Source organism: Ranitomeya imitator, chromosome 5, assembly GCF_032444005.1.
Source record: "Ranitomeya imitator isolate aRanImi1 chromosome 5, aRanImi1.pri, whole genome shotgun sequence".
Lineage (NCBI taxonomy): Eukaryota > Metazoa > Chordata > Amphibia > Anura > Dendrobatidae > Ranitomeya > Ranitomeya imitator.
Window position 1 is genome coordinate 350,412,276 of NC_091286.1, and position 25,998 is coordinate 350,438,273.

At 43.3% G+C, this 25,998-nt stretch overlaps 1 protein-coding gene across 1 annotated transcript in view; it reads right to left on the reverse strand.

Annotated features, from left to right (window-relative positions):
* Window positions 1-25,998, reverse strand: part of LOC138637623 (dynein axonemal heavy chain 5-like) — a 569,265-nt gene that overhangs the window by 220,773 nt on the left and 322,494 nt on the right. The window contains exons 50-57 of the mRNA XM_069726456.1: window positions 21,880-22,028; window positions 17,424-17,616; window positions 15,673-15,896; window positions 14,555-14,641; window positions 14,190-14,297; window positions 13,554-13,640; window positions 13,078-13,142; window positions 9,775-9,981 (exon numbers count right to left, since the gene is read on the reverse strand). Coding sequence (XP_069582557.1) covers window positions 9,775-9,981; window positions 13,078-13,142; window positions 13,554-13,640; window positions 14,190-14,297; window positions 14,555-14,641; window positions 15,673-15,896; window positions 17,424-17,616; window positions 21,880-22,028 — 1,120 coding nt within the window. The remainder of the gene's footprint in view (window positions 1-9,774; window positions 9,982-13,077; window positions 13,143-13,553; window positions 13,641-14,189; window positions 14,298-14,554; window positions 14,642-15,672; window positions 15,897-17,423; window positions 17,617-21,879; window positions 22,029-25,998) is intronic.

Below are 25,998 nucleotides of genomic sequence, written 5' to 3' on the forward strand. Positions count from 1 at the left end.
TACCCTTAGTTCCCTAATTGTTTTACCGATGTAATCTTTCGAGCAGGTGCACGTGGCTTTATAGACCACCCCGGTGGATTTACAACTCCCGAAATCTCTGATATATAGGTTTCTCTACCATTCGCTGCACTGCAAAAGGTCTTACACTGTGTCATCATTACACATCTGGAGCAATTCCCACATTTAAAAAAACATTTGGTTTTCTATCAAGCCATGTACCTTCCTTTTTGGGTTTTTCATATAGACTATGGACCAAGGTATCCCCTATGGTCCTCCCCCTCCTATACGTGATGCTAGGTTTAGAGGATATCAAATTACTCAAACTAGCGTCTGCGAGTAGAATGCCCCAATGTGTCCGAAAAACCTGTAAAAAAACCCTTTCCAACTGCCCATCATATGTACCAATCATTCTGATTATTCTCTCTGTTTCCTCCCGATCTCTTTTAAACAAGAGAGACTGTCTATTGACTGTCAGCGCCTCCCTAAATGGACCATCTAATACATTTTTAGGGTATCCTCTCGCCCTAAATGTGCCATACAGATCTTCCGCCTGTTTTCTGTACACCCCCACATCCGAGCAGTTCCTCCTAATGCGCAGGAACTGCCCTTTTGGTATTCATCTTATTCATGTTACCTGAAAAAGTCATGATCCCAACTTTCTACGCCCTGCCTAAAGTACACAAGGGTCTGGTGCCGTTGAAAGGGCGTCCGATAGTATCAGGGATAGATTCTTTGACACAAAACAGTGGGGTATACCTGGATAGGGTATTGAGACCATTTGTTACACTACTTCCATCTCATGTGAGAGACACGTCCCATCTATTGTCTAGTTTGGAGGGGATTACTCTGGGTAATGATATAGCGTCAATATATGTGGAGGCGCTGTATAGTTGCATCCCACATGAGAATGGTAGGAAGGATGTGGTCCAATTTCTGAGGACTAGAGCGGTGGAATGTGGTGAACATAATACCTTTATCCAGAACCTTTTGTCGTTTGTCCTGACCCACAATTACTTCTTGTTTAATGGGAAGTACTTCCACCAGCTCAGGGGTACAGCGATGAGGAGCCCTTGTGCCCCCACGTACGCTAACATCTTCCTGGGCTGGTGGGAGGAAACACTTATCTTTGGAGATGAGGAGGCATGGTGGAGCCCGGTTATTAATCTATGGGCCAGATATATCGACGATATTCTGATATTCTAGTCCGGCTCTGCAAATGATTTCTGTAGATTTGTGGAGGTCATTAATATCAACACTATTGGTTTGAGATTCACATCTGAGTACCATGAGCATAGTATACATTTTCTGGATTTGACCATTTCAAAAGGGCAGGATGGAGGTATTGAGACATGCACTTTTCGGAAACCGACTGCGGCCAATAATTTATTACGGTGGACCAGCCATCATCCCGTGCCCTTGAAAAAAGAAATACCAAAAGGGCAGTTCCTGCGCATTAGGAGGAACTGCTCGGATGTGGGGGTGTACAGAAAACAGGCGGAAGATCTGTATGGCACATTTAGGGCGAGAGGATACCCTAAAAATGTATTAGATGGTCCATTTAGGGAGGTGCTGACAGTCAATAGACAGTCTCTCTTGTTTAAAACAGATCGGGAGGAAACAGAGAGAATAGTCAGAATGATTGGTACATATGACGGGCAGTCGGAAAGGGTTTTTCAGGTTTTTCAGAAACATTGGGGCATTCTGCTCGCAGACCCTAATTTGAGTAATTTGATATCCTCTAAACCTAGCATCACGTATAGGAGGGGGAGGACCATAGGGGATACCTTGGTCCATAGTCTATATGAAAAACCCAAAAAGGAAGGTACATGGCTTGATAGAAAACCAAATGTTTTTTTTAAATGTGGGAATTGCTCCAGATGTGTAATGATGACACAGTGTAAGACCTTTTGCAGTGCAGCGAATGGTAGAGAAACCTATATATCAGAGATTTCGGGAGCTGTAAATCCACCGGGTTGGTCTATAAAGCCACGTGCACCTGCCCGAAAGATTACATTGGTAAAACGATTAGGGAACTAAGGGTAAGGGTAGGCGAGCACGTGGGAGATATAAGAAATAAGTGAGACACCCCGGTGGCTCGTCATATGAATGAAGTACATGGGGGCAACTTGAAAGAAATCACCTTCAATATGGTGGAAATGATTAGACCTAAAGTAAGAGGGGGTGATTTGGATAAAGCCATCCAATGGAAAGAAACAGAATGGATGTATAGATTACAATCATTGTCCCCTAAGGGGCTCAATGAATATCTTTCATATACGTGCTTTGCTTCATCTAATGGTTCCCTTTCTCTGATTATATTGGGGTGGTTTGGGGTTGAGTGCCTTATGGAAAGGTGTGAGGGTGAATATTTTCTTGTTAAAACTGCATGTTTTTAGCATGTTTGTACATGCGCCACATTGTAGGGAGCATTTATCAAAAATAAAGATGTCTATGTCTACATTGGACGTTTTATCTTTATTATTGTTTAATAATTCTGCTTTTTCCCTGCGATCTATAAGCCAGCAAGGGGTCGCATATGCTCCTATATATATGAGTATATGTACATAGTGCGTTTGATAAACGGGTTAGGGTATATTATTTGTCCGGGTGTCTAGATGTTTAATAAGGTATGCATTGGCGGCATACGTGTGACATCGGAACCCTAAACTGCCGCTCTGTAATACTAGGTGTCCGGGGAGTCTATTTTAATTGGGCGCACCGGAACCAGTTAAGAAGCAGGTCGCTTCCAGCATCTATGTTATTGTTGCATATGGAACATCATTTCCGGTTGTGCGCAGTAGGCTGGAACGCAGGCTGCAGCTGCAGCGTGGAACGCATGAGGCATCAACAATAGACGGAGGTAAGACTTCCGTTCATGCGCATGGGATTGGAGTGCACGCTGCAACCTGAAACGCATGAATGATCGGGAGTAGACGGAGACTTCCGTGCATGCGCAGTAGGGTTAAACCCACGCTGAAGCAGTATGACCGTCTGGGATATGGCAGGTAAATAACTTATTACCCAGGTTGCTTTTTGCCATCATTGATTAGCGATGGCGCTGATTGGAGCAAGCGTATGAACGGGGGTATTTAACTCCACCCGTTGTGGACCGCCGGTTATGCTACTTATCCATGACATCTGGTATCTGACATGTTTGACGGGCCTCCTGATGAACCGTACCACGGGGAAACGCATTGAGGCGCAACATACCCTGATAAGTAACACGCATCATTGCTTATATTATTGATATATCCTGTAGCCAGGCTCAGTACATCTTGATGGGCAATTTGTATCATTATTTTTGTTAGGCATACATCTTAGATTAATGACTGATGCTGTTAGCCCCATCTAGGGGCGTTTGTTAGACTGACAATTGATACATATCCGTGTTCACGTCAGCTAGACAGTGTATAGGAGGTAATGATGTGTGGTATGGGTAATAGTTCTTTTTCATGCTGAATTAGCATGTTTATGTGGCATATCTGGTAGCATACCCACTGCAATTTAGCAGCAATTAGCGATTAGTGTATCACAGGGGCTGGAACCCTGGGACAATCCTAACATTTGTCCTACTCCTGTCTTTTTTGCTAATTGCAATATATTGTGTTTTGGGGTATTTTGGGATTTTTTTGACCATTTTTTTTGCTTTTCTTCATTTCTGTTCTTATATATCATTGTTTTCCCACCTGCATAGTAGGGTGAGATAGGGGAGTGAGGGTTAGTCCATGTTGAGTGGTGGCACCAAAAAATCGTTATTAGGGTGCCAACCTCCACAGCAAGGCAGGTGACAGGAAAGGTCATTGTAGGGTACGCGCTAGACCTTGGTCAATTTTTATTTTTTTGGTAGATTTATTGTTCTGCCAATAAGCACTGGGTTGGTGTGTTTTTTAAGATTGTTATAATAAAATTTGCTATGGGAATTCATGTTCACTAAACAAAAGTAGACGTCTGCCTACTCTGTTGGAGGCACTCCGAGGAGGCCTCCAGTCACTTGGCCGAAAACCTTTGAGTCCTAGATCCTCTGGATCTAGTTGGCGGGGAACGCATTCTTCCCCCCTGGTTGGCCGTATAGGAGATCCGATTGTCTTGGTCCTGATTGGGTCGACCCTGCGCAGCAGAGCCCGCTGCTGGAGCCCATCTAGTATCACGAAAGGGTCTGAAACGGGCCTGGAATTGGCAACGAAAAGGCTGTCTAATCCTCTGCTGTGGAAGAAACTTGCTTTTCCCTCCTGTGGGATCTGAAATAAGCTGATCCAGCTTCTCTCCGAATAAGTGACCCCCCTGATACGGTAGGGTTGTAAGAGACTTCTTAGAGGTAGAGTCTGCCCGCCATGTTCTTAACCAGAGGGCCCATCTAATGGCAATTGCATTTGCCGCTGCAGATGAGGCACAGTCAGCAGCATCAAAGGATGCATTGATCAGATAGCTTCCAGCAAGCGCTATCTGAGTTGACATTTCTGCCAGCTCCGCTGGCAAATCCTTTTCTTGAAGAGCCTTTGTTAAAGACTCTGACCAAGACATCATAGCTTTAGGAACCCAAGTTGCCACAAAAGAGGGAAAAAGTGCTGAACTCGAAGCCTCAAAAAATGGAACGAGTCAAGCTCTCTATAAGACGATCCGTAGGATCCTTAATAGACGAGCCATTAGGAAGGGTGTTGTGAATTCTGTGGCAGAGCTCCCTCCTGTGGTCACAAGTGGTACTTCGGCTGATTCTCTCTGTGAGCTTCTGTTGGTGGAGGGAAGTGGTACTGCGGCTTCTGAGTTTCCTCCCTCAGGTGATCTGGTGAGGTCGTTAGGTGCTTCTCTACTTAACTCCACCTAATGCTTTGATCCTGGCTTCCTGTCAATGTTCCAGTGTTGGACTTGCTTTTCCCTGGATCATTCCTGTGGCCTGCTGCTCTGCATAGCCAAGTTCTTCTTTGCTATTTGTTTGGTATTTTTTCTGTCCAGCTTGTCTAATTTTTTGCTGGAAGCTCTGGGACGCAAAGGGTGTACCTCCGTGCCATTAGTTCGGTACGGAGGGTCTTTTTGCCCCCTTTGCGTGGTTTTCTTTAGGGTTTTGTGTAGACCGCAAAGCTGCCTTTTCTATCCTCGCTCTGTTAAGAAAGTCGGGCCTCACTTTGCTGAATCTATTTCATCTCTACGTTTGTCTTTTCATCTTAACTCACAGTCATTATATGTGGGGGGCTGCCTTTTCCTTTGGGGTATTTCTCTGAGGCAAGGTAGGCTTATTTTCTATCTTCAGGCTAGTTAGTTTCTCAGGCTGTGCCGAGTTGCATAGGCAGAGTTAGGCGCAATCCACGGCTGCCTCTAGTGTTGTTTGGAGAGGATTAGGGATTGCGGTCTGCAGAGTTCCCACGTCTCAGAGCTCGTTCTATGATTTTGGGTCATTGTCAGATCACTGTATGTGCTCTGACCGCTATGTCCATTGTGGTACTGAATTGCCTTTCATAACAGAAGGGATAACAAAGAGTTAGAGGCTAAATGGGACACCAGTGGATCTACTGAAGGAGTTTCTGCCTATTTACTACATAGCTCAGCAGAAAAGGGGTACCTAGCCTTCAAGGCCTTTTGCCCTGAAAAACGCTTGTCTGGGTGCTCCCGGTTTTGCCGAATCAGGTCCTCAAACTCAGGGTGAGAGGAAAACACCTTATGGGCCCGTTTGGCCCACTTAAATGAAACCTTGTGATCTGAGGATAAGGCGAGTTTGTCTTCTATCCCCAGGGACTGATTGACAGCCTCAATCAGGCTATCTACAGACTCCTGAAACCCAGGAGTCTCCAAATTAAGGGACCCTTCTGGCTCATAGTCTGTCTCAATTTCCCCGCTCTCTGCTGGGGTTGGGAGAGCGTGATACGGAGCTCCAGGATGCCGAAGCACCTGACGGCCCGGGCGACGCTGTGCGAATTCGCTTTCCACATGTCTGTCTAGTGCGAGCGTGGCCCCTGCAGGCTGAAGATTCCTGAGACACCGAGGCCCTCTCCGAGACAGATGGACTGCTGGCCCTGACCGCCGGGGTCTGAAGGGACTTGATTGCTTCAGTTAGGGATGCCATGGATTGCGACAAGGAGGTGACCCATTCCGGTGGAACCACCCCAGCCTCCCCTTGAGGGGCAGGAGAAATTGCCGGGGAGATTGCTGGGGAGCTCGTGGGGGGGGGGCTCCTGGGCGCGTTCGGAGTCTCAGGCCTCGCAGAGGCGATTGCTCTGGGCATGCGGGAAGGCAGAACGACAGGCTACACAAACGGTATATAGAACCGTGTGAGATTTTACTTTTCTAGACATAGCGACTGATATGCTCAACCCAGGCCTTATACTGGGAAAAAACAAAGCTTCTGCTGTCAGGCTGGAGGGTAGAAGCACTTACCCCAGTCCTGTGTCCCCGCACATACAGTGTGGAACCGACACCAAATGAAGCAAGAAAAGTGCCCCTTTTTATCTCATCTACCCCCAAGGGGCGGAAGCGCCGTGGTTGTAGTGCCATGCGGCCTGCAGCAGGCTGAAGCCGGGACCTAGATTTGCCTCAGCGCGAAGACTGACTTGGAAATGCACCCGGGACGCAAGGCCAGGTCCTGGGCCTCTGGATGACCGCGGCGCCGACTGCATAGGACCGCTGTGGCGCCGACAAGCGCCGGGGCCCAAAACTCCGACCGGAGCTCTGTGGCCCATGGGGGATGCGACACCGCTGCCGGCGACAGCTGACGCAGCACGGTGTGAAGACCCTAAGGTAAAACGCATTAATCCGGAGCCCCCCCTTCTTCTGCCGCCTCCATTTGCAAGCTGTACTCCTCTGAAGGAGAGGAGCAGCTGTAGCATTACAAAATATAGTGGAGAGAGCCGAAAGCCTGACGGTACAGGAACCCTGGCTCCATATTCCGCCAGGGATTAGGAGAGGGACCATCTACCACCCCTCTATCACCGCAGTAAAACATAGGTGTAGGAATCAGGGGGAATGCTCGAACATCTGTGGGCTCCTGTACAGCCTATGGTCTAAGAGTACCTTAGGGTGGTCAGGGCTAAGTCCGGCATGCAATCCCACGTTGCAGGAAAGGATACATGGAGGAAAAACTTGCACGTGCTTGCCCGCTGCTGGTTTGGGGAGATCGGACCCTCAAAAGGGTCCGTCGCCCCTCTCAATCCATATGAAGTTGAAACAAGGGTCCATGGGATCCGGACCTAGACGTGTGTCTCCTTGTCACGTTACTGGCGATACAGGACTGAAGGTTAGTGGCCGAAGCAGATGTATTCTAGTGATCGGACCGTGGAAAGGCCTCTGGAGATGCAATATATGGCAGTGGCAGTTCAATATATCCGCAGATGCAGGGACCAGCCCGAGCAAGGGTCGGCCTGGATCATACACATGCACAAAGTCCGTATGAGCAGCAGGAGTTCAGGGTAGTAGCAGCAGAATATCAATAAGAAGCAGGGAGATGCCAGCAAGACACCTTCCAACCAGGAGCTCAGAGATTGCTTCACTCAGTTAGACTGAGCACACAAAATACTCAGCAACAGGAAGCTGCACAGGGCCAGGTATATATAGCAGGTCCAATCAAGCTCAATCAGGGCTGGGACAAATCAGCAGGGCAGGTAATGATCTCTATCCCAGACGAAGTTCATATGGTTTAAGGCAGAAGTCAAGCAAGTTCCGAATAGCTCCTCAAGCAAAGGAACAGACTAGCAAACAAAGAGTCACAGGTTCAAATCCTAACACTCATACAGACACTAAGCATGAACTGGATTCTCTGGTAGCCAGTGTCAGGGTGTATACGATGGAGGAGGAGCTAAACTTTTTTTATGTTTACTTCGTGTCAGCCTCCTGGCGGCAGAAGCATACACCCACAGTCCTGTGTCCCCCAATGAGGCGAAGGAGAAAAAGACCTTGGACATGTGAATAGACACCTCTATATATATATATAATTGTCTAAGGGGCACTTTTGTCTGTCTGTCAGGGAAATCCCGCGTCACTGATTGGTTGCGGCTGCCAGGCCGCGACCAATCAGCGACGGGCACAGCCCGGCAGAGAATTTGTCCCTCCCTACTTCCATCCAGTCAGTGCCCGGCGCCCGCTCCATACTCCCCTCCAGTCAGCGCTCACAGGGTTAATAGCAGCGTTAACGGACCGCGTTATGCCGCGGTGTATTGCACTCCGTTAACGCTGCTATTAACCCTGTATGACCAACTTTTTACTATTGATGCTGCCTATGCAGCATCAATAGTAAAAAAATCTAATGCTAAAAATAATAAAAAAACAAAAAATCTGCTATTCTCACCTTCCGTCTGCCGATACGTGTGTGGCTGCCGCCAGCTTCCGTTCCCAGAGATGCATTGCGAAATTACCCAGAAGACTTAACGGTCTATTTCGCAATGCATCTCTGGGAACGGAATCTGGCGGCAGCTGCGCGCGCGTCGGGACAGCTTCGCTGGATGCCGGAGGGTGAGTATATAACTATTATTTTTTTTAACAGGGATATTATTACGTGTTATGGAACCACTCAGCACCCAGAATATGTTGTGCAGTTATATGTATGGATAATAGGTTCCATGTGAGATGCATGTCCCTAATGCATCAGCCCACAGGCTGCGCCCCTGGGCAGAGGGGACACGATATTCCCCTTTTGTCCTCCCCCCACCTTTGTAATTCCCACAGTAAATATCGGCAGGCTCCAGCCACCTGCGGCTACTGTAATATATGTCTGGCCTGCCGCTTTTCTATTGGCCTACCCTCTGTATCAGTGTGATGTATTCTGTGTCCTGTGAGTAAAGTTTTGTCAGACTGGAAATACGTGGAGAAGCAGTGATCTTTTAAATGTGCCCATGTAACCAAGCAATTCTAGCCAGCGTCCTTCATTCAGACTCCAACCAAAGCAGAGTGGACCTCCTGAAATGCGGGGTGGTACTGAGAGAGGTACCCCAGCTTGGTAGACCCTGTTACAGATATGGTGCCCACACTGCTATATACTACGTGGGCAGTCTTATATACTGCGTGGGCTGTGTTATATACTGCATGGGCTGTGTTATATACTGCGTGGGCTGTGCTATATATTACGTGGGCTGTGTTATATACTGTGTGGCTGCTATATACTACGTGGGCAGTGTTATATACTACATGGGCAATGTTACATACTGCGTGGGCTGTGTTATATACTGCATGGGCTGTGTTATATACTGCGTGGGCTGTGTTAAATACTGTGTGGCGTGTGTTATATACTGCGTGGTCTGTGCTATACATTATGTGGGCTGTGTTATATACTATGTGGCTGTGTTATATACTGCATGGCTGCTATATACTACGTGGCTCCTATATACTACATGGCCTGTGCTATATACTATGTGGCTGCCATATACATACATATATACATACATATTCTAGAATACCCGATGCGTTAGAATCAGGCCACCATCTAGTTGAATATAATTAGTATGAGTTCTAGCTGTGAAAAACACAGAACAATGACTTGAAATATGGACTTCTGAATCAGGCCTTGCAGTGACTGCTAAAATATTGTCAGTATCTTGCTAAAAGGCAACAAACAGACTTTGTAAAGCCTGTGAGGGAAATTTCCCAAAAGATAAGTGCTGTCCACCACTGACTACAAGCTGAAAATGATACATGAAGAAGTGTCAATTCTGCACTGAAAAATGCATAATAATAAATGGAAAGATATGTTTGTGGTTTGCTTGACATTTTATTTTCAATCTTGGATGGAGTATTAGATATTGATAATATAATATTATGACAGGTATAAATGATATATGAGGCATAAATTACACTTACACTGATGTGTAGACCTTTAGAAGATCACTGAACTTCTTCCTGTCTGAATATTCAATAAGTGATCCTACCGACCAGATAAGGCAGAAGATGAAAAGTCTCTCAATATGCAGCTGTCCGCCAATACTCTGGGCCTTATCATTAAGCAGGACAGTCAATAAGTTGGTAAAAGAATGAAACAAGCCGACTTCTGTTACTGGAACAATTGCCCTTATGAATAAATATAAAAACATTTGTAAATATATTGTTCTTTTTTTTATAGGGTCTATTTTATAGGGTTAGGAGGAATGTAAAATGTATTGAGCCAGGCAGACTAAAAATGAATCTAAATTCAATAAAAATTTCCGTTTTTTTAGTGACATGAAACACTAATCTAAAGCATTTTACAGCAAAACATTATATATCAACATATTTAATGGTTAAATTATAACAATATACCCGTATATACTCGAGTATAAGCCGACCCGAGTATAAGCCGATATAGTGCTGCACAGACGTTATGGCCCCATACAGACACTTTCCCCATATAGTACTGCACAAACGTTATGGCCCCATAAGATGATCCATACAGACACTTGCCCCATCTGCGGTTGCTGCAATAAAAATGAAAAATCACATACTCACCTCTCGTCGCTCAGACTCCGGGACTTTTAATATTCACCTGACTTCGCTCGGGCGCCGCTCCATCTTCAGCGTCTTCTGCACTGACGTACAGGCAGACTAACCACGTCATCACGCCCTCTGACCTGAGCGTCACTGCAGAAGATGGAGCGGCGCCCGGAACGAGGAGCAGTTGACTATCACTCAGTGCTCCCGTCCCCGTTATACTCACCTGCTCCTGGTGCGGTCCCTGTACATCTGTTCCCTGGTGCTGCAGCTTCTTCCTGTACTGAGCTGTCACTGTTACAGCTCATTACAGTAATGAATATGCGGCTCCACCTCTATGGGAGGTGGAGCTGCATATTCATTACTGTAATGAGCGGTACCATGTGACCGCTCAGTACAGGAAGAAGCTGGGGCGCTGGGAAGCAGGGATGTGCAGGGACTGCACCAGGAGCAGGTGAGTATAATTAGACAGCCCCCGCTCCCCCTCCCGTGCCGACCCCTGGGTATGACTCAAGTATAAGCCGAGAGGGGGACTAAAAATGGGCTGAAAATCTCGGCTTATACTCGAGTATATACGGTAAGTATGCATTTTTTCTAAGTATATATAGAACTTTTTCATGGATAAAATGTAGATATATTTCTGTGTATGTGACGCCACAGGGTCCTGGTCATCACAGTGGCATTGCTTTCCCCTTGGAGAGAGTGATGTCACGCTTGGAAGTGATGAAGGACATCTTTTACCAGGTAATCACATACACACAACACGTTCATGCTCCAGGCCAGAAGGGGGAGCTCTAAACCTGGTTTAGGGTGAACTCCCCTATAAATACATTCTGGTCTGGAGGGGAGAGTTCAGTTAGTGCCAGACAGCAGTCTGAGACAGACAGAGGAGAGTGCAGACAGACATAGAGTGTCAGAAGGTCTGAAGGGGCCCTGTAGTCTGAGGTACTACAGCCCCTGGAGAAAGAGAACAGAAAGGAAAAGAACAACTTGTGGAAAGTGTGCAGAAGAGAAAAGGCACAGGAGAGTGATACCAGCGGAGCAGAGCAGTGAATTAGCTACCTCCCTGGCAGGCACAGATTCCGGTAGCCGGAAGACCATGGCCATGCTGAACTCTAAGTGGCATAGCTAAAACCGGCAGGACAGCTGAACTTCAAGTTACCTGTCCGCCTTTACACTCAGGAGACACAGTGATACATATAGGGCCCCGGTTGTGATAGAGACTCTATAAAAAAGTCCTTCACCTGTCATACGGGTTGTGTCCTAACCTTTATAGGGGACAGAGAGGAACTGTGAGGACCTTATCAGAAGCCATAGGCAGTAAGGGACTACAATACCACCGCGCTTTGAGGAAGGCTTTCATCTCCACCTGGTGAAGGGGACTCTGGATTCGCTTCCAAGCCGGCCGGACCCTGCCTGTCCTGTGATCTGGTGCCCTGGACTGCGGTTGCCTGAAGCCTCAGTAAACCAGGTAAAGAGACTGCAAACCTGTGTCCTCGTTTTTCACTGCACTTCTCACCATCTTCACTTACTCACCGGGTGCCCTGGGGACATACTTCACCTGTGGGAAGTTATACCATCTAGCTGCCAAACCATCACCCTAGAGGACCCCTTTAAGCAGCGTCGGTCCCTACTGACTGAATACCACAGGTGGCATTACAAACATAAACTTTAATCAATATCCCTTTTACATGGGTGCCCAGGGCCATGGACCGGGTCGCTGCTGTGACACGTCCCCTTAAGTATCGGACCCGGTACCGAGTGCCCCACGGCCCTGGCAGGCGTTCCATGTATCCAGAGAGATTTAAGTTGCATATCATTGTTTGTTGTTGATGTTTCTCTTTGATCTTTAATTTTCCAAACCTGCTTTCTCTGACATGTTTATTTAGCTGCAGGTTCAGAGCTCAGTGAGTGTTCCCTGTGATGTCACATCAGTGTCTGAACGTACTGCTGCAACTACTGCCCTATTCTCTAGGCAGCGCCACACTAACACTACTGTTAGTGCTGAGCATTGGCAGCATGTGGAGGTTTAGCTTTTATTTAACTGAGAATAGTGTTCTCTTTGCAATACACTTGTGTTTTGCTGCAGTGAGCAGGTAGGTAATCTGCTCTCTGCTGGGAGCCATTGGTTCCCTTTTATAAAAACTCCAACAGACAGTCCCTAGCTGCCAGTTATTAGTTATTTCTGCTAGGCTTGGCTGCCTGTTACTTGGCTCTTGTGTGCTGTTTTGTATTTCGGTGTTCTGACTCTGGCTTGATTTTTGACCACCCAATTGCCTCCTAACTTTGTCCTTGATGTGATTTCTCAGCTTTTACCCTGCTTGCTATCCCTTCCTGCCTCTGGTTTGCTCCTCTGGAAAGCAGCTCTTCCATGGAATCAATCTAATGTACCCCGTTGTAAGACCAGATCCTGAGTGAAGATCAGTAATCCTCTAGAATCTGCCAGACATAGGTGCTTGTGCCAAGTCTTTCCGAGGTAGCCTTTTTGAGTCTTTGGCCTTTGATAGATGAAACAGAAGTATGTATACTGCTGTCCTCTTCTCTCAATGTTCTAGCTTGGGTCAATAGGTCTCTTTCCTCCTCCTCTCTATTTAGCTGACCATTTGTGGAATCATACTGTCCACATGGGGTTTTTGAGGATTACACTTTGATCCAGATTATAGCATATGTGTAAAATGTTTCACAACTAAGTTACTTTACTTGGTATCATGAAGAACAAGATTGAAGATAGGGTCCAAAGTCCGGTAGAAAGCTTTTGAAAGAACCTAAAGATAGAATATTTAAGTATTAAAAATACAAGTGCACATAAAATTATAATGCATTCATGGAGAAATGATATACAAGCATATATCAGTTTATGACAGTAAAAAGAAAAAACATTGTTAATACTGTTTTACTATCAGGAATGCAAGCATTTTTTCTGTATTTTTTTTGTTATGAATAATAGATTTCAAAAGTGACAACAGGATGTGAAGATACATTGAATGTCACTTTTTCATTTACCTTCTCAGAAACCGATGGTAGACTAACAAGGTCCACACACACTGCAAGATTATCATGACTGTGCGTTCCTATGCACGTGATAATCTTGAAGTCTGTATATCTTAGAAGATGGCCATTTTTAAAATTTAAGCTTAAACATAAAAACCAATGTGTTGTATTCTCATTAAACTTACAGCATTTTCTTGTTGGTTTCTTCCATCTAGCCAAATTTTAGACAGGGGTCTCCACCCAAGTGCTTCAGCTTCAATATATAATACCCCCTAAAATATAATAAGTAATAAAATATAAGCAATTTTCTTTAAAGGATAACCACAATTTTAATTTTTATTTCATAAATGAATAGTACATACAGTATGACAATAAGCAATTTTGTAAAATATATTGTCAGAGAAATTCAGTTCTTTTTCTGCCAGAGTTGATCATGATTATCAAAATTTTCAATTCTGAGGCAAAATCTGTATTTGGTGAAGAAGACGGATTTTCCCATTACTGAGATAGGAGATGACAGTTGCTGGAGACAGAGCTACTCCCTCTCATATCTAGATAGAATCTCTTTAGTAGCAGCTGCCATCTTTCATTACAGTAATGGGAAAGTCTGTCTTCACTGACTACAGATTTTACCTCAGAATTGAAAATTTCAACAATGATTGATAAATTTTGGCAGGGAAAGAAGTACATTTTTCAGATAAGATATATTACAAAGTTGCTTATTTTTATGTGTACTATTGATTTATGAAATAAAAATTAAAATGATGATTGCGCTATAAGTTTATGAAAGGCTTCTAATAAATAACAATGGTTCCACTCACGGCTTTTGTCAAGGTTGTAGGTGAAGCTGTTTGCAAATCAGTTGTTTCAAAAATCAATTTTAGATTTTCTGGAAGTTCCAAGAAGTCACCATTATGAAGCTGTAAAACCTAAAAAAATAATAATAGTATAAATATAAACCAATAATCATAGTCTACGAGAGCAGTGACAGCAATATTTTGCATTGTTCCTGCATAGATGCCCAGCTGAACACATGGGACAAACAAAACTGGCGTAAGACAACAAATTTGAGAAGAAAGGAAGGAAAAAAAGACTAATTGAACAATTCCAAATCTGATATAATCACATAGAACTGTGAAGGATACCTGTATGTTTTAAGTCTGGTAATATTGGGTACTGTACTTACATTCTCTGGTCCAAGTACGCTGTTGAAGTTGTCAGCCCAGCTACTGTTCAGAGGGCCATCAAACCAAAGCCAAGAATTACAGTGATTCTAGAAGTGGAAACATTTAGACATATAGATGTTTCAGTTAAAGGGAACCTGTCACCCCCAATATCGAAGGTGAGCTAAGCCCACCAACATCAGGGGCTTTTCTACAGCATTCTGTAAAGCTTTAGATAAGCCCCCGATGTGAGGGCCATCAAACCAAAGCCAAGAATTACAGTGATTCTAGAAGTGGAAACATTTAGACATATAGATGTTTCAGTTAAAGGGAACCTGTCACCCCCAATATCGAAGGTGAGCTAAGCCCACCAACATCAGGGGCTTTTCTACAGCATTCTGTAAAGCTTTAGATAAGCCCCCGATGTATCCTGAAAGATGAGAAAAAGAGGTTAGATTAAACTCACCCAGGGTGGGCCCGATTCTATTCTGGTGTGATGGGCGTTGCGGTCCGGTCCGGGGCCTCCCATTTTCTTACGATGACATCCTCTTCTTGTCTTCACGCTGCGGCTCCGGCGCAGGCGTACTTTGTCTGCCCTGTTGAGGGCAGAGCAAAGTACTGCAGTGCACAGGCGCTGGGCCTCTCTGACCTTTCCTGGTGCCTGCGCACTGCAGTACTTTGCTCTGCCCTCAACAGGGCAGACAAAGTATGCCTGTGCCAGAGCCGCAGCGTGAAGACAAGAAGAGGACGTCATCGTAAGAAGATGGGAGGCCCTGGACGGGACCGCGACGTCTATCAGACCCGGACCACAGCGGGACCGCCCCTGGGTGAGTATAATCTAACCTCTTTTTCTCATCTTTCAGGATACATCGGGGGCTTATCTACAGCATTCCACGATGCTGTAGATAAGCCCCTGATGCTGATGGGCTTAGCTCACCTTCGATTTTGGGGGTGAAAGATTCCCTTTAATTTAAGAGAATGAGGAAACGTAAGCATGTGAAAGATGACTAGTATCATTTTAAAATTTAACATCTAATTAAATCCTTAGGCACATGGCAAAGTCATATGACACCACATATTTATTTTGCCATACACCCCAGCATCAATTATTGCTGTATCCTAAATTGCAAAAAAAACTTACCCGAATTGCCTTCTTCCATAAATAGCTAATAACTCCATCCTGCCACATATGTGATGTGTTTTGACCACCAAACATCAGAGTCCTGTTGTCCACACTCAGAGGATGAACCTTCACAATTTTATGGGATGCTTCTCCACTAGAGACTTGTATATGATTAAGTGCCTGAATTAATACACTAATGCATGAACTTTTTCCAGAAGCGGGTGGTCCTGCAACTATTACACCTGTAATGAAATAAAATAGATATGTACAAAATGGTATGGCATACAGTATATCCGAGGAGTTATACTGCATTAAGCACACAAAGAAATAGTAAACTGTATCACATTGGGAAGATCTTCAAATCTGCATGACGAAATATAATCTTATATGTTTAGCGTTTGTTACATCACAGTTCAGACAAGCCAACTAAAAAGATGGATTTCTCTTTTCCAAGTAACAGTGAATAAATGCTGCCATGTGCTGTAACTTCTGCTCATTTATCTTGTGTGATAATATTCCAACTACAAGCAATGCAAAACCTAAGATGGAACCATCACTACATGACTAATATGTTTTAGAATCCTAATGACTGAGTTTTTTTATGAATACTGTCTAATTCTCAGATAATGCAACTTTACACTAGACAGTCTTAAAATGCGTCGGATTTATGATTATGTTTTATGCTGTTCAATAAATGTTGAATATTTTAGGACCATCAAGTCTACATTTACACTACATATTAGATGGCTAATTTTTGCCAAAAACTGTAGCCAAATTATGCTGCATTTTTTACTGTTACATGCTAATCCTCTCCTTTTTCTGAATGGCTAAGCCCCCTTGTCAGACAGGTGCAGAAAGTGTCTAAAACACATAATATGGGACAGCACGGTGGCTCAGTGGTTAGCTCTGTTGATTTGCAGCGCTGGTGTCCTGGGTTCAAATCCCACCAAGGACAACATGTGTTAGGAGTTTGTATGTTCTCCCCGTGTTTGTGTGGGTTTCCTCTGGGTTCTCCGGTTTCCTCCCACATTCCAAAGACATATTGGTATTGAATTAAGATTTTGAGCCTCAGTGGGGACAGTGATGACAATGTATGTAAAGCGCTGTGGAATTAGTGGTGCTATGTAAGTGAAATAAATAAACATGGTGCAAGTCGTGTAAGGCAGTTTCTTAAACAATTTGTATGAGAATTCTAGAACATTTAGATTGGTAAATATGTCTTTATGTTTTTCTAATTTCAGGAAAAATAGCATAAAATATTCATGTAGAATACACATTTTCTTACGCATCCTTCTAAAAATATGCGTTACACTCACTACTCTAAGTTGACGTATAACATATATTGAACACAGATCAGAACTGGCATAGAACTGGATCTTAGTTAGTTGCCAGGCTCTGATTTTAAGGAGACTCACATGGCCCCATTCCATAAACCTGGGATATGCATACTGATTTGATGGCCAAATGGCTGTGACAGCTTAGGTGTCACTCTCATGTCATGTAGAATACATCTTGTAGGTCAGATAGCCCCATCAAAGCAAATATATCAAAGCTTCAACTGAAAATGAAGAACTGAAGAACCTAACTACAGTCATAGAAATAAAATACTTATACATTTAATTATACAATTTCAAAGCCGTATTGTTTTTATAATCATGTAATTAGATCATGTTTTTGCTGCCACACAATAATAATGATGTTCCATTAAGGTCCATTAAGTACACAAATCAAGATAAAAAAAATCCTGCAGATATATTTGGCAAACCTACCAGAATTTACAAGAGATAAATTAAATAGCTGTTTGACTTTATTGAGCCACGGAAAATGGGGAAGCAATTTACTTTCTTCTGATTTCAATAAAATGGCTCTTTCGATTTCCTTTTGAAGAATCTGTCTGGTATCTGATGGGTCGTAAATTCCTGTAAACACGTCTCCAACAATTTGTTTAAACACCAAATAATTCTGTAAGTATATGAACAGTATTTTATCTATTTTGTTAAAAAAAAGTAAAGATTAAATGTATAAAATAAACTTTAAGCTGTAATGTACTTATGCAGTCATAAAGACCAAGAATTAAACAAATTATGATCTATTGTTTCTATAATAAAACCTTAGGCCGCAATATGACTATTTTATGCTAAAAGAAGTTCCATTTAAAGTGATTGTCCTTGATTACAAAATTGAGCTTGATTCCCCCAAACCTTCTCTACCTTTAGAAATAGTCCTACACTTGTTTATGGGCTGTGTCTGGCATCGTAGCACATCTCTATTCAAGTCAGTAGGGTTCAAACACTAGATACTGGGCAATGACAAGTGTGTTTCTGAAAAGAAAATTGTTCTTTCATCTTAATTCAAGGCAAATCTTTAAGAACTTGCAGAAGAGGAAAAGTATGATAAATGTTTTTTTCAGTCTTTCTCAAGATCTTAAATTGCTTTAATTAGTTAGAGAACATGGAAATAAGCTACTGACTTGCTATTTCTATCTGCTGTTATTCTCATGCAATAACAGCTTTAGTCTTTTATAGTGTAGAGCTTGTTTTCATTATGCTCGGCCACTAGACCCTGGCCGAGAGTGTGCAGTACTTACATTCCAGGATTCAACTCATAGCATTCCAATCAGCTCTCCCCAGATTGATTTCTATACAGCAGCTAGCGCTTATCCCGTTCATCTTCTGAAGAGATACAGTTATAACTCATCAACTTTCACAGCAGGTCTCTAAATCTCTGCTCTCACTGAGATATGTGCTTGCTCAGATAACTTGCTATCTCTATCTGTATATTCAGGGATAGCAGTATAGACTCCAGAACAAACCACTGACCGCTGAATGCCTTATAGCAGAACTTGTGCTGAACTTTATAGTTCTACAAATATTTCAAGTCTATTCACCAGAACGGTCATTAAAAGAGGAGAGCCCGCCATGCTATAAACCAGAAAGAAAGGCAACTAAGGAAACTAAAATGCTCTGAGCTTCTTAAGAGGCAAATTTTTATACTCCATCTAGATACTGTATGATTTCTACTGGTGTTTTATGATATCGGAAGTACTTTGGTCTGCTACTGGGTCTACATGTGGAAAAGGGGTTACATTGATGGGTCACCCTTTTATCTATATAGCTGTGTAAAAGTACAGTGTCGGCAAAAAAAATCTTTACACTTGCGCAGCAAAAAAAACCTTTACATATAAAATCCACATCATAATTTCACTTTTTAAAAGTGTACACAATGTTAGAGATAATAAAAAACTGTCTAATATTAAAGCTGGCTTTGTTGAAAATATCAACCAATCAACGCTCAGTTTTCACTTCATTAGTAAAGCGAAAGCTGCACTCTGATTGGTTGTTATGTGCAGCTCAGCCAGTTTTGCTATTAGGCAGTCTTTTATTATCTCCCTCTGTTTTTTATTATCTCCCACAATGGGTCGAAAGAAGCTTAAAATGAAAGAGAAATCCCGTGTCTGCTCGAGAAGGGGGATTCGGTGATTACTGTAGCTAGAGATCTGGGAGTGTCAAGAGAAGCAATTTATCAACTGTTAATTAACAACTTATCAACAAATTATCAACTTAGTTGATAAATTGCTTCTCTTGACACTCCCAGATCTCTAACTACAGCAATCACCGAATCCCCCTTCTCGAGCAGACACGGGATTTCTCTTCCATTTTAAGCTTCTTTCGACCCATTGTGGGAGATAATAAAAAACCGAGGGAGATAATAAAAGACTGCCTAATAGCAAAACTGGCTGAGCTGCACATAACAACCAATCAGAGTGCAGCTTTCGCTTTACCAATGAAGTGAAAACTGAGCATTGATTGGTTGATATTTGTAACAAAGCCAGCTTTAATATTAGACCGTTTTTAATTATCTCCCCCATTTTGTACACTTTTAAAAAGTGAAATTATGATGTGGATTTTATATGTAAAGTTTTTTTTTGCTGCGCAAGTGTAAAGATTTTTTTTGCCGGCACTGTAGTCATGGATCTGAAGCTCTGTTACAAAACATTTAACCTTTTAATGACCGCCGATACATCGTTTAACGGCGGCAGTTAAGGGTACTTATTCTTCAGCGCTGCTTTTTAACAGCGCTGAGAAATAAGGGTATAGCGCCCCCCCCCCAGAATCGGAAATTCTCCAGGATCTTGGCTACCGGGGGTAGCTGAGACCCCAGAGAAAATGATTCGGGTCGGTTTTTACTGACCCCAGTGTTACGATCACCGTTATTCCTGGAATAACGTCGACCGCAAAAAAGGTCTGATTTCCCATTTAATTTCTCTCTCCTCTGATATGATCTAGCACATCAAAGGAGAGAGAAATAGGGTCCTCCGAGCCCACCAGTACCTCCAATGTTCCTAGACCCTCCTGCATCCCCCGATCCTTTCCCCTGGCAGCTTCTTCCAGGAAGAAAATCACAGGCGCATGCGCAGTGCATCCGCCGAGATGTGCCGGCCAGTACCCGGCAACAGGAAATTTATCCTATAGGTTCATTTTAATAGCTGTGATAGACCCTGTCACAGCGATCAAGATTAAAAAAAATAGTAAATCAAACCCCCCTTTAACACCTCCTTAGTTAAGTAAAAATAATACAATTTTTTTTATTTATTTCCATTATTTCATTAGGGTTAAGGTTGGGCTAGGGCCAGGGTTAGGGTTAGTGTTGGGGCTAGGGTTAGAGCTTGGGTTAGGATTGGGCTAGGGTTAGGGTTGGGCTAGGGTTAGGTTTGTGTTGGGGTTATTGTTGTGGTTAGGGTTGAGGCTATGATTGGGATTACTGTTAATAGTTGGGATTAGGGTTAGGGGTGTGTTATGGTTGAGGTTAGGGTTGGGATTAGGGTTATGGGTGTGTTGGGGTTAGGATTGGAGTTAGAATTGGGGGGGTTCCACTGTTTAGGTAGATCAGGGGTCTCCAAATGTGACATGTCAGCCACCATTGATTCCAGTGAACTTTGCGTTCAAAAAGTAAAACGGTGCTCCCTCCATTCTGAGCTCTGCCATGCACCCAAACAGTGGCTTTCCCCCACATACAGGGTATCGACGTACTCAAGAGAAACTGCACAACAAATTTTGTGGTCCATTTTCTCCTGATACCCATGTGAAAATAAAAAAAAATTTGGTTCCAAAGTAAATTTATAGTGAAAAAAAGTAAAATGTTCATTTTTTCCTTCCACATTGCATTTGTTCTCGTGAAGCACCTGAAGGGTTAATAAACTTCTTGAATGTGGTTTTGCGCACCTTGAAGGGTGCAGTTTTTTAAATGGTGTCAGTTTTGGGTATTTTCTGTTATACTGACCCCCTAAACTCACTTGAAATGTGAGATGGTCCCTAAAAAAATGGTTTTGTAAATTTTGTTGGAAAAATGAGAAATCGCTGGTCAACTTTTAACCCTTATAACGTCCTAACAAAAAAAATTATGTTTCCAAAATTGTGCCAACGTAAATTAGATATGTGGGAAATGCAATTCATTAGTTATTTTGTGTGACACCATTCTCTGAATAAAGGGCACAAAAATTTAAATTTTGAAAAATGCTACATTTTCAAACTTTTTGAACTTTTTACCACTAACATAAAGTGCAATATGTCACAAAAAAATTTTTAAGAATCAGTGGGATACGTTGAAGCGTTCCAGGACTATAACTTCATAAAGTGACGGTGGTCAGAATTGTAAAAATTGGCTTGGTCATTAAATACCAAATTGGCTCTGTCCCTAAGGGGTTAAGCATCAAACAGTATAAAAATCTATTATGAAATTAATCAGCTAATTATATTGGAATTCGTTTTTATAATTTACTTTAAGGAAAAGAAAATTGAAGATCTCAGTGAGAGCAAATATGATACTACTTGTAGATACTGTACTTTCTTCACAAGTGGATTCAAACATAAGATGTAACAATCTTAAAGGGAACCTGACCGCTGATTAATGCTGCCCAAACCAGCATGAAACAGTGATCGACCTTGGATAGTTTCACAGAAAATATACTTTTAAAAGCCAGCTACAGATGATACAATTAGGATCACTAGTGCAATCCTTCTCCTTGAACCCCACCTCCCCTGTTCTAGAATGACAAGTCTATCCCATTGGGTCGGAAGAAGCCTCCAGGAACCAGCTTCTTGACCTAGTCATCCTAGATGCATAATCATTTAACATAATCATATAACAGCTTTTAAAAGTATCCATACTCTAAAACATTGCAGTGTTTCAGAGGGTCCAATATCATTCTGACATTCTGCTACTTACATCACCAGTCATTCTCGGGCCAATGACATCTTGAAGGGAATCGGCTATCAGTGCATGACTTTCTTTTGTGGCAGCAAGAACAGGATTAGTTGAGATGGCTTTCTTATTTCTGTCGGCACTGTTACCAGTTTTTATACTAGGCACTGGACCTGATTTAGACAAAACCAAGATCAAACATTTCATGAATATTATGGTTAATACACATTGATGCATTTGTGGCTTAAACAAACTTTAAACTCACAATAACACCCTATAAATCAAATATCACATTATACTAATGCATCCTCATTAGAGGGTAATATCACTGTACAATACTTCTTGAGGATTTATAGTTGCACAGATTTGAAGCAAGCCTGGTCTGTCCTGACAACGAATAGAGGATCAGCAGAGAGGCAGGCCAGGGAATATACAGAAGGTGTGGACATTTTTTGCCAGACATTATAGGCATTCTGTAGTGTTACTTTTTTTTCACTTGTCCCCCATATCATGATGTAAGAGTGTTACTGGGATGCAACACTCAGACAAGACAAGGCAACCAAATTAACTTTTTATTTTCCGGGTGTAAATATAGGAGAGGGGTGATTTGAACAAGTAGTTCACAGATAGCAGGGTAATTCCAGGACACAGTATTCAATATACAATAATATCACAGTTGTTATCAATGCACTATAACTCTTGCAAAGAGATTTCATTACGTTACATATATCCCATTTCTTATAAGGGCAGTGTTTAAAGTCCTAGGGTACCCCTATAACGATCGCCTTTGCACAATAAGCACTAGCGGGGGGTCTCTGGTTCTTCCGGCTAGGCTGCAAGTCCTTTTCAAGAGGTCAATCAATGCACCCAATGCCTCTCGCACTCTGGACGGTCCTGACCCCATTTGTTGTACCACCCCTAACTCACCCCTGTACTATACATCCGTGTTGGAAGTAGCGACCTGGCTCACTTGCGCCTCTCGATCACTGCAGTGAACGTCCAATTCCACATTGGAGTCCGCATTCTGTATTCAGTACTTGACCTACGATGGTCATCTGGCGGGCCAGGACAGATGAGGACTGGGCCTCAGGTCTTGACAGGCATAATCTGAGTCACTTATTTTTACTGGTGCAGGGCTAGGCCTCAGATTTTGACATGTGTAGTTTGGCTCCCGGATCTGGACCGGCATAGGGCTAGGCTCCAGGTCTTGACAGGTGTAGTCTGGCTCGTGGGTCTTAACCATTGTTGACTGGGTACTGTTCATCGGAGTGAGACTCCCACGTGACGCTCCCTGGCCCATACTAGTGACTCGGCCACCACGTCTCTCTCAGCATGTCCTGCTGGTCTCACTCATTGGCGTCAAACTCCTTCCCGCCTTGGCAGTAGATGGCAGTCTCTAATCACAAATGGTGCACACTGCTGGGGACTCTCAGCTTTCATTGTACACTCACTTACAATGGCACAAGGCATTTAGGCAGAAGCACAGAGTCCTATTGTGTTGCAGCCTGATTGCATTTTAATGATTTAATTACAGATGTAATACACCACTTTGACTAAAGGTACCGTCTCACAGTGGCACTTTGGTCGCTACGACGGCACGATCCGTGACGCTCCAGCGTAGCTCCATTATCGCTCCAGCGTCGTAGACTGCGGTCACACTTCACAATGCACGGCGCTGGAGTGATAATTTCATGACGTATTTGCGATGTAGAATCAGCAGCGGAGGTGGAGAATATCGTGCACACCTTTGTTACACGATGCGATCATGCCGCCACAGCGGGACACTTGACGACGAAAGAAAGTTTCAAACGATCTGCTACGACGTACGATTCTCAGCGGGGTCCCTGATCGCAGTAGCGTGTCAGACACAGCGAGATCGTAAGTACATCGCTGGAACGTCACGGATCGTGCCGTCGTAGCGACCAAAGTGCCACTGTGAGACAGTATCCTAAGACAACTTGTGATGTTTCCATATGGCAACATTGCACGAATATAGCCATTATTTGGCTTCAGAATAGACTGAAAAAAACATTAAAGACTTATGACAATGAAACTTGTTCTACATATGTGATTTATGCTATTTTGCAATTTTATTGCAGGCCTTTCAAGCTATACAATCTTACACCATGGGCCTCAAGCCACAAACGTATGTGCACTTTTTAACTAACTAAATTGTATAAAGTCGACTGCCTCCTTTATATGTAAAACTTCAATGATAAAGAGACCGTGTAGCTATCATATAGCTATTATATGCACAAACTAGCACAAAGAAAAAGACAAATGTGCTACTGCTACTCTTCTTCTGGTTTTAGTCTTTTTTTTTACTTTTTGACCACCAGAGATGATGAATTGGTATTACCACCAAGAATCTAAAACTGTGTTATCAGATAAAGTATTAAAACTTTAATTACTGAGTAGGGTTGAGCGAAACGGATCGTTCATTTTCAAAAGAGAGAGAGAGAGAGAGAGAGAGAAAACAAAATCCCATTGACTTTGCATTGGGTTTCGTGTTTCGGTCGATCCCCGACTTTTCGCCATAATCGGCCGATTTCACTCGACTCGACTTTAGAGATAGTCGGGTTTCGCGAAACCTTACTCGACCCTAAAAAAGTAAAAGTCGCTCAACCCTATTACTGAGTATTCGCTGTTGATTATCATTTCTTCCATGCCTGTTTCATCGCTATGTTAGACATATTGCTTGTATAAATGCACCTTCTTCTGATATCAGTGCACGTAAAGGAGTTTTGTAAGTTATTACTTTGGCTACTTTCACACTTCCATTTATTTATATCCGTCACAATACGTCGTTTTGGGAAAAAAACACATCCTGCAAATTTGCCCGCAGGATGCGTTTTTTCCCCATAGACTTGTATTGCCGATGGATCGCGATGTATGGCCACACGTTGCGTCCGTCCTGCACTGGATGCGTCGGGTTTTGGCGGCCCGTCTCGGAAAAACGTTCAAGGGAGCATTTTTCTGTATGTCGCATCCAGTTTTCCCGTCTGCGCATGTCCGGCAGGAAATGTCTCTGACTCTTTCCTGCTCGGCAATGTGAAAGCAAACACTTCCATCGGTACATCGCGCCGACTCTTCGTGACGGCCGACGGAAGTGTGAAAGAAGCCTTATCCATAGGATAGGGGATAACATGCTGACTGCTAAGGGTCCAGTTGCATGGCACAATGTAATGACCAGTAAACCATTACTGACTGATGGTCATTTACATGCCTGTTTACACAGGTAAACCAAAGTAAATAATGAGTAATGAGCAATCTGCAATGGATTGCTCAGTGCACTTAGGGTACCGTCACACAGTGGCATTTTGATCGCTACGACGGCACGATCCGTGACGCTCCAGCATCGTAACAATATCGCTCCAGCGTCGTAGACTGCTGTCACACTTTGCAATGTACGACGCTGGAGCGATAATTTCATGACGTATGTGCGATGTAGAAGCCGTTGGTTACTATGCGCACATCGTATACAATATCGTGCACACCTTTGTTACACCATGCGATCATGCCGCCACAGCGGGACACTAGACGACGAAAGAAAGTTTCAAACGATCTGCTACGACGTACGATTCTCAGCGGGGTCCCTGATCGCAGGAGCGTGTCAGACACTGCGAGATCGTAACTATATCGCTGGAACGTCACGAATCGTGCCGTCGTAGCGATCAAAATGCCACTATGTGACGGTACCCTTAGGCTGCCATTGTTCACGCCAGTGCGGGATCTGTTTACACAGAACAATGCACCGCCAAGAATGAAGATCTTTTGAGCTGCGTGAAAATCATGTCACCAAATCAATGAGCATTTTTGTTGTTCATTAGGTGATTTGCAGCTTGCTTTCACTGAAAGAATCATGATTGAGCATTTTTAAGAACGCTCAATCACGATCATCTTTCAGATGCATCTTAGGAGTCTCAACAATTATTATATCTGCAAGATAAAAATGTATCCCAAGGGTTTGTTAAACAATTGAAGGGCTCATCACAATTTAGCAAATTATCCATAGGATGGTTGACAACTTGCTGATCTCTGGAGGAACCATCACTGTGACTCACTCAACACAAACTCAATAAAAGGGTTCTGAAGTGCCCTATTCAACCAGTGAAGTAATGGTACATGTCTAGATGACTTCTG